At 41.9% G+C, this 13,578-nt stretch overlaps 1 protein-coding gene across 7 annotated transcripts in view; it reads left to right on the top strand.

The window, feature by feature from the left end:
* LOC141097788 (uncharacterized) overlaps positions 1 to 6,845 on the top strand; it is a 29,687-nt gene extending 22,842 nt beyond the window's left edge. For 6 of the 7 annotated variants that reach the window (XM_073585208.1, XM_073585211.1, XM_073585206.1 and 3 more), the window contains exons 2-5: positions 3,658 to 3,737; positions 4,723 to 4,794; positions 5,636 to 5,789; positions 6,032 to 6,845. In XM_073585208.1, coding sequence (XP_073441309.1) covers positions 4,752 to 4,794; positions 5,636 to 5,789; positions 6,032 to 6,620 — 786 coding nt within the window. In that variant the 5' untranslated portion in view covers positions 3,658 to 3,737; positions 4,723 to 4,751 and the 3' untranslated portion in view covers positions 6,621 to 6,845. The remainder of the gene's footprint in view (positions 1 to 3,657; positions 3,738 to 4,722; positions 4,795 to 5,635; positions 5,790 to 6,031) is intronic. The other variant, XM_073585213.1, reaches the window with a different exon arrangement.
* The last annotated feature ends 6,733 nt before the right edge of the window (positions 6,846 to 13,578 follow it).

Raw genomic sequence — 13,578 nt, 5'->3', positions numbered from 1 at the left:
TAAGGGTAACAGGAGAAATTGGACCCCAAAAGTTGTTTTGTAATTTGTCCTGAGTAGGCTGATACATTACATGTGGGGGTAAAACACTGTTTGGGCGCATGGCAGAGCTTGGAAGGGAAGGAGCACCATTTGACTTTTTCAACGCAGAATTGGCTGGAATTGAGATCAGACGCCATGTTGCCTTTGGAGAGCACCTGATGTGCCCAAACAGTGGAAACCCCCCAATTATAACTCCAACCCTACCCTCAACACACCCCTAACCCTAATCTGAGCCCTAGCCCTAACCCTAGCCCTAGCCCTAACCCTAGCCCTAACCCTAGCCCTAACCCTACCCTAACCCTAACCCTAGCGGGAAAATGGAAATAAATACATTTTCTTTTAGTTTTATTATTTTTCCCTAACTAAGGGGGTGATAACGGGGGGTTTGATTTACGATTTATGGCGGTTTTTATGTTTGGTGGCTGTCGCACGCTAAAAGACGCTTTTTATTGTAAAAATAGTTTTTGCATCACCACATATTGAGAGCTATAATTTTTCCGTATTTTGACCCACCGAGTCATGTGAGGTCTTATTTTTTGCGGGACGAGTTGACGTTTTTATTGGTACCATTTTCGGGCACGTGACATTTTTTGATCGCTTTTTATTTCGATTTTTGGGACGCAGAATGAACAAAAACCAGCGTTTCATGAATTTCTTTTGGGGGGGTGCGTTTACACAGTTCCGCGTGCGGTAAAATTGATAAAGTGGTTTTATTCTTCGGGTCAGTACGGTTACAGCGATACCTCATTTAGGTCGTTTTTTTATGTTTTGTCGGTTTTTTGCAATGAAAACAATTTTATATAAAAAATAATTATTTTTGTTTCGCTTTATTCTGCGAGCTATAACTTTTTTATTTTTTTGCGGATGATGCTGTATGGCGGCTCGTTTTTTGTGGGACAAGATGACGTTTTCAGCGGTACCATGGATATTTATATGCGTCTTTTTGATCGCGCGTTATTGCACTTTTTGTTCGGTGGTATGATAATAAATCATTATTTTTTGCTTTGTTTTTTATTTTTATTTTTTAAGGGGTTCGCTAAAGGGGTTAACTAATGGTACAGTTTTATAGGGCAGGTCATTACGGACGCGGCGATACCAAATATGTGTACTTTTATTGTTTTTGGGTTTTTTTATTTTGAAAAAATGGATTTATTGGGGAATATTTTTTTTTTTTTTACTAATTTATTTAGCGATTTTTTTTAATTATTTTTAACACTTTTTTTTTTTTTTTTTTTACTTTATTACCTTGTCCCAGGTGGGACATCACTGTCCTGTGACAGATCGCTGATCTGTCACATCACAGATCACTGTGACAGATCAGCGATCTGTCACAGGCACTGCTGCAGACTTCCTCATGCCTGCGCTTTGCAGGCACTGAGGAAGCCAGCTTCCTCAGGCCCCCAAAGGCCCCCGTCGCCATCTTGGATTCGGGGGCCTGGAGGAAAGGAGCCCCCCACAGCAGCGCTGCACATTGCGCTGCCGTGGGGGGCTCAGGGAAGCACGGAGGGAGCCCCCTCCCTGCCGATGCTTCCCTTTAACCCCCGGTACACCGCGATCGCGTTTGATCGCGGTGTGCAAGGGGTTAACGTGTCGGGGGCGGTCCGTGACCGCCCCTGACACATTGTGCCGGGTGTCAGCTATGATAATTAGCTGACACTCGGCCGCGATCAGCGGCGCTCACCACGTGGGCGCCGCTGATCGCGATGACGTAATATTCCGTCCATGGTAATTAGGTCCATGGTCACATGGACGGAATATTACGTCAATTGTAGGTAAGGGGTTAATCACATGCATGTGTCCATTTCGCACATACGTTACTATCCATGTGTCATCCGTATTTCACATACTGTAAAAAAAAATAGCTATGGACAAATCAACAATGAAGTCACTGGACAAGGTCTTCAAATCAATTAACATTTCAATGGTGACAAAGGCTAGGCTCATACATAGTTTGGTCTTTTACAACTAGATGGGAAACCTGAACAATAAAGAAACAAAACAGAAGAATCGATGCCTTTGATATGTGGTGCTGCAGAAAGACGCTATCAATACTATGGATGGCAAGAAGAACAAAAAAATCAAGCCAGACATGTCACTCGAATTGAGGATCACCAACCTACGACTTGACTACTTAGGACTGTAAAAAAATGCGTATTCTTGTAAAATACTTAGGACTAGTTACCAGATAAAAATGTAGTGGTTTATTTGGATTCTTCCATCAAAGAAAAGATTATTACAGAAAAACATAAAAATAGGTGCATGATTATAAAGAGATTGTCCATTTGTTCATAGCAAAGCTTATATCCTTCTTTCTCTGGGATCCCACATGGCAAATGGCGTCTGTCTCTGTTCAGCTTCTCATGTAGCCATCAAGTTACATACCAGCTGTTCAATGTCATGGCCCAGCACAGATGACTCCTCGAATGTGTTTCATGGTGATAGGGAAGGAGAGCGAGCGACCCCTAGAGTAAGCCCCCACCTTAAATATACATCTTTCAAAGCACGTGGTCTCTTATATATGGAGTTGACCTTTTCCATGAGCTAACCTTACAAAAATAGCCTATGTAGTGTCAGCTAAAGCAATGTACAGAACTGAGTGTAATAAGAAATTAACGGATTATTAATATTTAACAGAGTCCTACAGATCCTACAGATCTCAATAATACAATCTCAATAATTATTATCAATAATAATACGATCTCAATAATTATTGACTCCTACAGAGTCAATAATAACTAGAGAAGAACATTATGGTTGGAAGAATAGAAGGAACAAGGTGAAGAGGAAGATCAGCAACAAGATGGCTTGATGGTATCAAGAAAACGTTGGACAAGACCCTGGTGGACCTATCTAGGCTTGCACAAGATTGACCTTCCTACAGAAAGTTCATCCATCAAGTCGACATAACTAGAGACCAAGCCGAAGGTTATTAAAAAATAATAATAATAAAAAATCTGTGACTAAATCCAAGGGAATTCCTGCAATTGTGAAAGTAGACTTCCTAAATGTCCTCTAGCTCCTTAGGGTATGTGCAGACTGCGTCTTTTAGACTACAGAAGTGACAAGAGGCAGAATATATGCACAGCAAGGTGTTTTTTTTTACATTGCTGTGCATATTTCCATTGTTGTGTTTTTCAGTTTTTTTAAGCTTTTCAGGAAAATTACAGGTAGAAATGCCAAACCCTTAGAGCTGTCCATCATCATCTCTGACCTTCAAGGAGCAAGCATAACTGGCAAATCGGACCAGACCATGAAATCTCTCCGACCTCGATGAGTCCTAACAAGACGTCTGAATAATGCCTAACGGCATCATTATGGACTTTTATTTTAATTTTATTTATTTTTTCTTTTCATCATCGGAACAGATTAATAGATGTATCCTTATATTATGAATTAATGTAATATCTGGGTTTATGGTACTATAGGACTCTGCATTTATTAAGTACAAGGTATTAACAGAACACCTGCCACTAACCTGGGCATTTGGCCTTATGTATATCTTGGGAAGGGATGAAACAGCAAATCCTGGTGTTTTCTGAACACATCATAGTGACCTTTAATCCTAAAGTTCCATATGTTAAACTGCAGATACAGCTTATCTTTTCTGATAATCCATAGGCAGTGCGTGTGCATGGGAGTATAAAGCTTCAGCAGCAGCCCAGCATAGATCCCATGAGCAACTGACCAGCAAGGAGAAGGTAAGAGCTCGCACGACCCTACCTGGAGGTGACCTGCATACGCATAGGGCAGAGACGCATTCAGACTACAACTCATAGATGCTTTTTTTGTGCATCATTATAAAAATGTTTTATGTGAATGTGTCAAATCTGAAACTATTACATCTTTTTTGCTACATGCTGTCTTATTTCCAAGCATAGTGTCATACACCGTTTATAAGATTTTATATTGGTAATTACATTTTGTGATTCATTGCTATATGAAGAGATAGAATAATAATGTTTTTTTTTGTGTTACTTTTTTATAATCCTATTGCATTTTGCTAAACTTGAAATTAGAAATTAATTGTTAATTGGTCTTTCAACATTTTGGCATTGTATCTTATATTTGATTTGTAACCGGTGTCTCCTGGGGATAAATGCTGCTATTACTAAGGCTTAAAGAATTACTAAACTTTGGTAAAAACTTTTTACAGTGACATGTTGGAAGTTTTCATTAGTTGGGGGATCGGATCTTTGTTATTAAATGGGACAAAAGTTCTCAGCAGAGTTGGGTCTAAAAATTTTTTTTGGAGTCCCTAAACTCTGACGGGTCCCATTTTCTTTTTTTTAATTAGGATGTTTGTTACCATGGATTATATTGCATATATTGATTACACTGAAGCAATCAGAATATTCAGTTTTTAAGTTTGTCCTTAATTCTGGGCATGAGATACAATTATATCTTTCCTAAGTCCAACGTTCCAGTACATTTTTGGTTTCTCTACATTTTGCCCATTTTTCCCCTCATAATTTTTGGAAACTTTATTTAAAAAAAATAAATTATATAAAATACAATAAAATAAAAAAAATACAATTAAAAAAATTATTACAAAGTTTCTTACATTACTAATAAATGTTCTACAAGCGTTTACCGATCAGTAGCTCACTTCCAAATAAAAAAACAATGAGAACACAAAAGTAAAAACTTGGAACCTGACTCATGTTCGATACCGATGTCTCTCAGTCATAGGTTGGTAAGGAGAAGTTGCAGCAATGAGAGTTTTCGTGGTAACGCTCGCACTCCTGTTCTTCACAGGTAAGTGGCTGTAACTAAATCATAGTTAGAATCCTTTATTTTCTGTGTTCAGTCTCTAATATCTAAAACGTTTATTTGTGATAGTTATTTAACTTTTAGTACAATAGAGCGCCACCCCTGTCCATATATATCTGCTATTTATATTGTAAAAATATTGATATTGACTTTAAAGGTGTTCATACTATTGGATCGGTATTGGCCAAATATGCTTAAGACAGACCACTATCTCTTCCAAGTTGCTGCTGGAAAACTCAGACAGCGGCTCACCTCCTCTGAGAACAAAATCATTAGGAGCTTATAGAGGACCTGGCATTTTTCATAAATATGTAATTTTCTTACCCGGTATAAATGCCGCTATTCTCCTCAATCCAGCGCTGTTTTTCTATTTTTTTCCTGATCCCCTCCATTCCTGAGATATGGCCCCATCTTTCCTGTATAATAATTTAGTCTTTTTATCCAAGTAGGCGTTGTCCTTAACTCTTCTCTGTGGGTGTTATCATGAGGGCCAAGCCTTCTTGGCTAAACAGATTTATAAAGAGTAAAAAAGGGGCCGTATCTCAGGAATGCAGAGGCACAGGAACAAAAGAAAAACAACGCTGGATTCAGGAAAACAGTGACATTTATGCCAACTATATCTAAAAAAAATATTCATGGCAAATAACAGGTCATCTCTAAATTCAAAACAGTCAATCCTTATTTCCTGTAGCATCAACAGTCATGGGATATTTGGGAGGCTCTTCATACTCATTAGATGGTGGTCCACTCTTGCCAAGATTTCTGGGTTTGTCCGACTTTAATTTATACGGGGATCTTAACATACAACTGTTTCTCTTTTCCTCAGGGACACAGGCTCGTTATCCATGGCAACATGATGAACCCCAATCCCCGTATCAGCATGTCCGGGATGTTATTGAAAACTACCTAAATAAAGTACGAGATATTGGTAGAGAAGCTGTGTCACAGGCGGAGTCTTCAGATCTTGGAAAGCAGCTTGAGTAAGTCGCCCACTGGATACGTCACTATGGGTATTTCTCCAGGATGGGGTGGCGCTGCTTGAAAGTTCAACTGTTTTTGACGGGGTTTTTTAGGCACTTGCATTTCTGGTCACGTGTGAATAAGGCAGAATGGGTGGTGTACCTGTGATCAACTCATTAACGGACATCACTTTTATCTTGAAGTCGCCATTATCTTTGACCTCCACTAGTTGAACTGATTTTGTACCTTTTTGTTCCTTCAGCTTGAAAATTGCAGAGAAGTTTGACGACTTCAGCTCTAAAGCACTGGCCCTGAGGAAGCAAATTAACCCATACATGGACAAAGTCAGAGAGCATGTTTCTGCAGAGCTGGAGAAAGACATTCCTCTTGTCAGAGAAAAGATCCGTCCCATTGTCGAGAATTTCCAGAGAAAATGGGCTGAAGATGTCAAGTCTTTCAGAGAGAGGGTGGCACCTTTGGGAGAAGAGCTGAAGAAGCAAACTAAAGAGAACCTAGAAGTCTTCTACAAGAAACTTCAACCAGCAGCTGAAGATCTGAGAGAGAAGCTGCGCACCGAGGTTGACTCCCTTCGTGGCAACCTGGCTCCATACACTGATGAGCTAAGGCAGAAGATTATCGAAAAATTGGAAGAAGTAAAAGCTAATGCTGGTCCCAAGGCAGAGGAATACAAGGCACAGATCTCCCAGCATATCGAAACCCTGAAGGAGAAGTTTGCACCTCTGGCTGAAAATCTCAAAGAACGTCTGTTACCCCATGCCGAGGAAGCCAAAGTCAAGATTGGCAAACTTTGGGAAGCTGTGAGGGATAGACTTGCCCAAAGCCAGGCTTAACATGTTCCCATGTAGTGACTGTATGATGACATGGTGCTCCAGGTGTAGTCCTTCACCCATTCATAATCTCCATAGTCTTTAGTAGAGGAGGATATATAACAAGGGTCTAAATATAACGGGAGCGTTAATGCCGTACCTGAAAGACACTGATTACCTTCTCCCCAAGACTATGTCCTTGTCATCTTTCACATCTGTCTAAAAATAAAACGCATTGGTAGAACATGATTTCTGTTTGTGTTTTGCTACTTTGTGATAAAACATGTTCTGTAAGACATACAATGTCATGAGAATAAAGAAAGGTCTGCTGCTTGCACTGTTTGCCATCATACATTACATGGTTAGTCCTAGTCCTCTGCTTTCACAACTGCAAACAAACATGTCTGTGAAGATCTGAGGTTGTGGGTTGTAATAATCACCTAGGCAGGTTAATGATGCAACCATTTTTTATTACTTACATCCATGGTTTTACAGCAAAACCAGGTAGATGGCCAAAATACATTGCCCCTAGTCCACAAGATCCCCTCACTGGGGCCGGTAGTCCCACTGTGCCCATGCCAGGTGATGCTTATGGCCTGTGGTTGGCACATAGATTTCTTGCCTCCCACCAGTATAGTCTGCAGTCACAGCTGATGAAATCCAGATGACAGATCCCTCAACCGTAGCAGGGGGAATCCAGCCCAGACGTCAACAGATCTCCAAAACTTCACAGGCCATCCATCCATGGCTCCAGGACCTCAGCCTAGATCCTCTACCCTCATAGTCACTCTTCCAACTCTCTGATTAAAACATGTGGTTTCTTTCTCTCCCTCCCCCTTAAACCTTTGATTTTATCTCAAATGAATGAAGAATATTCCAGAAGCACATCACCTGGAACTACATGTGAGACCCCCTCTAGTGATGACTCCAATGGGTCTACAATCTCCATCTACACAATGGGACTAGTGGCTGGAAGAACAATAGGATAGAGTTTCTTGATTACTAATCTAGGTTCTGGCCTTAGGGTACCGTTACACTTAGCGATGCACCAGCGATCCCGACAAGGATATGGATCGCTGGTGCATCGCTAAGTGGTCGCTAGTGAGCTGCCAAACAGGCAGATTTCACCAGTGATATAGCAGGGGTTGGGGGTCGTTACCTGTCAGACGCGGCTATCCTGACGTCCTCCCGCCCGCGTCCACGCGTCGCTCGTCGGCGCCACAGGAAGCCCAGCAGGAAGTGGCCGACAAGAAACGGCCCAGGACATTCTCGCGCGATCAGCGATGGACAGCGATGGACAGCGGGGGAGCCGGTCAGAGGTAAGTATCAGACATAGCGATATCGCTAGCAATATCGCTATAACGTCACAAAACCAGTGACGTTATAGCGATATTGCTATGTGTAACGGGCCCTTTATGAATGCATAAGATCTAGCCTGCACATGTTCTTCTGCTTACTGTTACTGAATGGAAACATTTATTCCTGAGGCTGAACTGACAAGCAATCAAATCTCTAATAAAACACAACAATAAAATAGACGTAAATGGTACTCCGTGCTGGAAAAAGTCTGCAACCCTTAGAGCCGTGGACTTCGCTCTATGTGAGTTGGTCCAACAGTCTTTAGTAAGTGGCCAGCTCCTCACAGTGTCCTTGCTCTTTGGTGGTCAAGGTCATCGTCAGACTTGATTATCAGCAAGGTTGATGCAACTTTAATGGCCTTGAAGGAGTTGTTCAGGACTAAGATATTGATGACCTATCCTCATGCCAAATAGGTGGGAGTCCGGCACCCGGCACCCCACCGACCAGCTGTAACTGAGTCTCAGAGTCATTGGAAGACAATTAATACAAAGCGCACCATTAATATTAAACAATACAGATGTTGAGAGGGTGCTGCATAATGTAGTAAAACTGCCATGATAAAAAGCAAAAAAAGAGAGAGAAAAGATTACAAGATAATGACCACACCTGAGTTATCATGTGTTTATTGAAACAAAATTGACAAACATCTAAAAACATTTCAAAGACCTGACAGCCCTGCCAAAACCCAATGCAAGTGTATAAATGCAAGAAGGAGGTGGAATACTCCACACAGAATCAGTGGCGGATTATAATGGGGCAATTTACACTGGGCTGGAGGCCCCCCCACACCACAGGGCCCTGGGCTACCGCCCAGATTGACCTTATTATAATCCGCCACTGCACAGAACACATTACACCAACAATTGCAATAATGCCTGTAGAAAATCACCTGTCAATTAAGGTATTAATACATAGACATGTAACTGAGAAGCTATGCAAAACAGGGTGGGCCATTTATATGGATACACCTAAATAAAATGGGAAGGGTTGGTGATATCAACATCCTGTTTGTGGCACATTAGTATATGGGAGGGGGGGAAACTTTTCAAGATGGGTGGTGACCGTGGCGGCCATTTTGAAGTTGGCCATTTTGGATCCAACTTTATTTTTTCCAAAGGGAAGATGGTCATTTGACAAATCAAACTTATTGAGAATTTCATAAGAAAAACAATGGTGTGCTTGGTTTTAACGTAACTTTATTCTTTCATGAGTTAGTTACAAGTTTATGACCACTTATAAAATGTGTTCAAAGTGCTGCCCATTGTGTTGGATTGTCAATGCAACCCTCTTCTTCCACTCTTGACACACTGATAGCAACACCGCAGAAGAAATGCTAGTCTAAGGGGGTCAGATTCCTTGTAGGAATGCTCAGACCTGACATCCATAATGTGTTGGTGCACCATCTTGCTGGAAAAACTCAGGGAACGTGCCATCTTCAGTGCATAAAGAGGGCAAGAAATCATCATGTAGCAATTTCAGATATCCAGTGGCATTGAGGTTTACATTTATGAAAAATGGCCCCACTATCTTTGTACCCCATATACCACACCATACCATCAATTATGGGTACCAACAGGTCTGACACACCCACATGATTAAATAACTATGTAATGGTAGGATTTTAGTAGCCCATCACCAAATATCACAAAGACCACATCAGAAAGATGATCAAAGGGCAATCTTAATCATGCATAAAACACAATTTTATTAATACAAGATTAAAATCACATAACCAATTACTGGTACAAACAGAGCAGTGCAAAGTGTAAATCACTCAAAATACTCAACGATGCTTAGGTCCGGGGTAGCAGGCACTACAGGTGAAATGGGCATAACGGGCACTGCAATATATTCATAACATATAATTGCTATGACTTAGGCAAACACTATATATTAACCCCTTTCTGCCATCCAACGTACTATCCCGTCCATGGGACCTGGGCCCCTATGCCCATGGACGGGATAGTACGTCGGCGCGATCAGCGGCGCCCACGTGGTGAGCGCCGCTGATCGCGGCCGGGTGTCAGCTGATTATCACAGCTGACACCCGGCACAATGTGTCAGGGGCGGTCACGGACCGCCCCCGACACGTTAACCCCTTGCACACCACGATCAAACATGATCGCGGTGTACCGGGGGTTAAAGGGAAGCATCGGCAGGGAGGGGGCTCCCTCCGTGCTTCCCTGAGCCCCCTACGGCAGCGCAATGTGCAGCGCTGCTGCGGGGGGCTCCTTTCCTCCAGGCCCCCGAATCCAAGATGGCGACGGGGGCCTGAGGAAGCTGGCTTCCTCAGTGCCTGCAAAGCGCAGGCATGAGGAAGCCTTTTGCAGTGCCTGTGTCAGATCGCTGATCTGTCACAGTGATCTGTGATGTGACAGATCAGCGATCTGTCACAGGACAGTGATGTCCCACCTGGGACTATTTAATAAAGTAAAAAAAAAAATAAAAAAAAGTGTTAAAATAATAAAAAAAAAATCGCCAAATAAATTAGAAAAAAAAAAAAAATATTCCCCCAATAAATCCATTTTTTGGAAATAATAACAAAAAAAAAACAATAAAAGTACACATATTAGGTATCGCCGCGTCCGTAATGACCCGCCCTATAAAACTGTCCCATTAGTTAACCCCTTTAGCGAACCCCTTAAAAAATAAAAATAAAAAACGAAGCAAAAAATAATGATTTATTATCATACCGCCAAACAAAAAGTGTAATAACGCGCGATCAAAAAGACGCATATAAATATCCATGGTACCGCTGAAAACATAATCTTGTCCCGCAAAAAACGAGCTGCCACACAGCATCATCAGCGAAAAAATAAAGAAGTTATAGCTCACAGAATAAAGCGATGCAAAAATAGTTATTTTTTATATAAAATAGTTTTCATTGCAAAAAACCTAAAAAAAGACCTAAATGAGGTATCGCTGTAACCGTACTGACCCGAAGAATAAAACCGCTTTATCAATTTTACCGCACGCGGAACGATGTAAACGCACCCCCCAAAAGAAATTCATGAAACGCTGTTTTTTGTTCATTCTGCGTCCCAAAAATAGGAATAAAAAGCGATCAAAAAATGTCACGTGCCCGAAAATGGTACCAATAAAAACGTCAACTCGTCCCGCAAAAAATAAGACCTCACATGACTCGGTGGGTCAAAATACGGAAAAATTATAGCTCTCAATATGTGGTGATGCAAAAACTATTTTTACAATAAAAAGCGTCTTTTAGCGTGCGACAGCTGCCAAATATAAAAACCGCCATAAATAGTAAATCAAACCCCCCGATATCACCCCCTTAGTTAGGGAAAAATAATAAAATAAAAAAAAAAGTATTTATCTCCATTTTCCCGTTAGGGTAAGGCTGTGTGCACACGCTGCGGATTAGGTGCGGATTCATCCGCGCGGATTTTGTAAAATCCGCAGGTGAAACCGCAGGTCAAAAGACCTGCGGATTGCTCTGCGGTTTTGTCCTGCGGTTTTTCATCTCCTCAATAGAGGAGATGGCAAACCGCAGGAGAATCCGCAGAAAGAATTGACATGTCAATTCTTTCTGCGGATTGAAAACCGCAGATAATCCGCGCGGAAAATTCCGCACCGTCTGCACTGCGGTTTTTGATTCCCATAGGGAATCATGGTACTGTACACCGCAGCAGAAACTGCTGCGGGTCCGCAGCAGCCAAAACCGCTGCGGAACCGCAGCAAAATCCGCAGCGTGTGCACACAGCCTTAGGGTTAGGGCTAGGGTTAGGGCTCAGATTAGGGTTAGGGGTGTGTTGGGGTTAGGGTTGGAGTTATAATTGGGGGTTTCCACTGTTTGGGCACATCAGGGGCTCTCCAAATGCAACATGGCGTCTGATCTCAATTCCAGCCAATTCTGCGTTGAAAAAGTCAAATGGTGCTCCTTCCCTTCCAAGCTCTGCCATGGGCCCAAACAGTGTTTTACCCCCACATGTAAGGTATCAGCTTATTCAGGACAAATTGTAAAACAATTTTTGGGGTCCAATTTCTCCTGTTACCCTTACAAAAATAAAAATTGGGGGCAAAAATATCATTTTTGTGGAAAAAAATGATTTTTTTATTTTCACGTCCGAGTGTTATAAACTTCTGTGAAGCACTTGGGGGTTCAAAGTGCTCACCACACATCTAGATAAGTTCCGTGGGGGGTCTAGTGTCCAAAATGGGGTCACTTGTGGGGAGTTTCCACTGTTTAGGTACATTAGGGGCTCTCCAAAGGCAACATGACACCCGCAGACCATTCCATCAAAGTCTGCATTCCAAAACGTCACTACTTCCCTTCCGAGCCCCGACGTGTGCCCATACAGTAGTTTTCTCCCACAAATGGGGTATCAGCATACTCAGGACAAATTGGACAACAACTTTTGGGGTCCAATTTCTCCTGGTACCCTTGGGAAAATAAAAAAATGGTGACTAAAAGATCATGTTTGTGGAAAAAATACGAATTTTTTATTTTCACGCCCGTGCGTTATAAACTTCTGTGAAGCACTGGGGGGTTCAAAGTGCTCACCACACATCTAGATAAGTTCCTTGGGGGGTCTAGTTTACAAAATGGTGTCATTTGGGGGGGGGTTTCCACTGTTTAAGTACATTAGGGGCTCTCCAAAGGCAACATGACACCCGCAGACCATTCCATCAAAGTCTGCATTCCAAAACGTCACTACTTCCCTTCCGAGCCCCGACGTGTGCCCATACAGTAGTTTTCACCCACATATGGGGTATCAGCATACTCAGGACAAATTGGACAACAACTTTTGGGGTCCAATTTCTCCTGGTACCCTTGGGAAAATAAAAAAATGGTGACTAAAAGATCATGTTTGTGGAAAAAATACAAATTATTTTCACGCCCGGGCATTATAAACTTCTGTGAAGCACTGGGGGGGTCAAAGTGCTCACCACACATCTAGATAAGTTCCTTAGGGGGTCTAGTTTCCAAAATGGTGTCATTTGTGGGGGGTTCCACTGTTTTGGTACATCAGGAGTTTTCCAAACGCGACATGGTGTCCGATCTCAATTCCAGCCAAAAACGTCAAATGGCGCTGCTTCCCTTCCGAGCTCTGCCATGCGCCCAAATAGTGGTTTACCCCCACATGTGGGGTATCAGCGTACTCAGGACAAATTGCACAATAACTTTTACGGTCCTGTTACCCTTGGAAAAATAAGAATTGAGGGTGAAAAGATCATTTTTGTGGAAAAAATATGATTTTTTAATTGTATGGCTTTATGTTATAAACTTCTGTGAAGCCCATGGGGGTTCAAAGTTCTCACCACACATCTAGATAAGTTCCTTAGGGGGTCTAGTTTCCAAAATGGTGTCATTTGTGGGGGGTTTCCACTGTTTTGGTACATCAGGGGTTTTCCAAACGCGACATGGTGTCCGATCTCAATTCCAGCCAAAAACGTCAAATGGCGCTGCTTCCCTTCCGAGCTCTGCCATGCGCCCAAATAGTGGTTTATCCCCACATGTGGGGTATCAGCGTACTCAGGACAAATTGCACAATAACTTTTAGGGTCCTGTTACCCTTGGAAAAATAAGAATTGAGGGTGAAAAGATCATTTTTGTGGAAAAAATATGATTTTTTAATTGTATGGCTTTATGTTATAAACTTCT

Source organism: Dendrobates tinctorius, unplaced genomic scaffold, assembly GCF_039654945.1.
Source record: "Dendrobates tinctorius isolate UK_male_01 unplaced genomic scaffold, ASM3965494v1 ptg000086l, whole genome shotgun sequence".
NCBI lineage: Eukaryota > Metazoa > Chordata > Amphibia > Anura > Dendrobatidae > Dendrobates > Dendrobates tinctorius.
The sequence above is the reverse complement of the archived record's forward strand: the minus strand, read 5'-3'. Positions and strand labels throughout refer to the sequence as shown.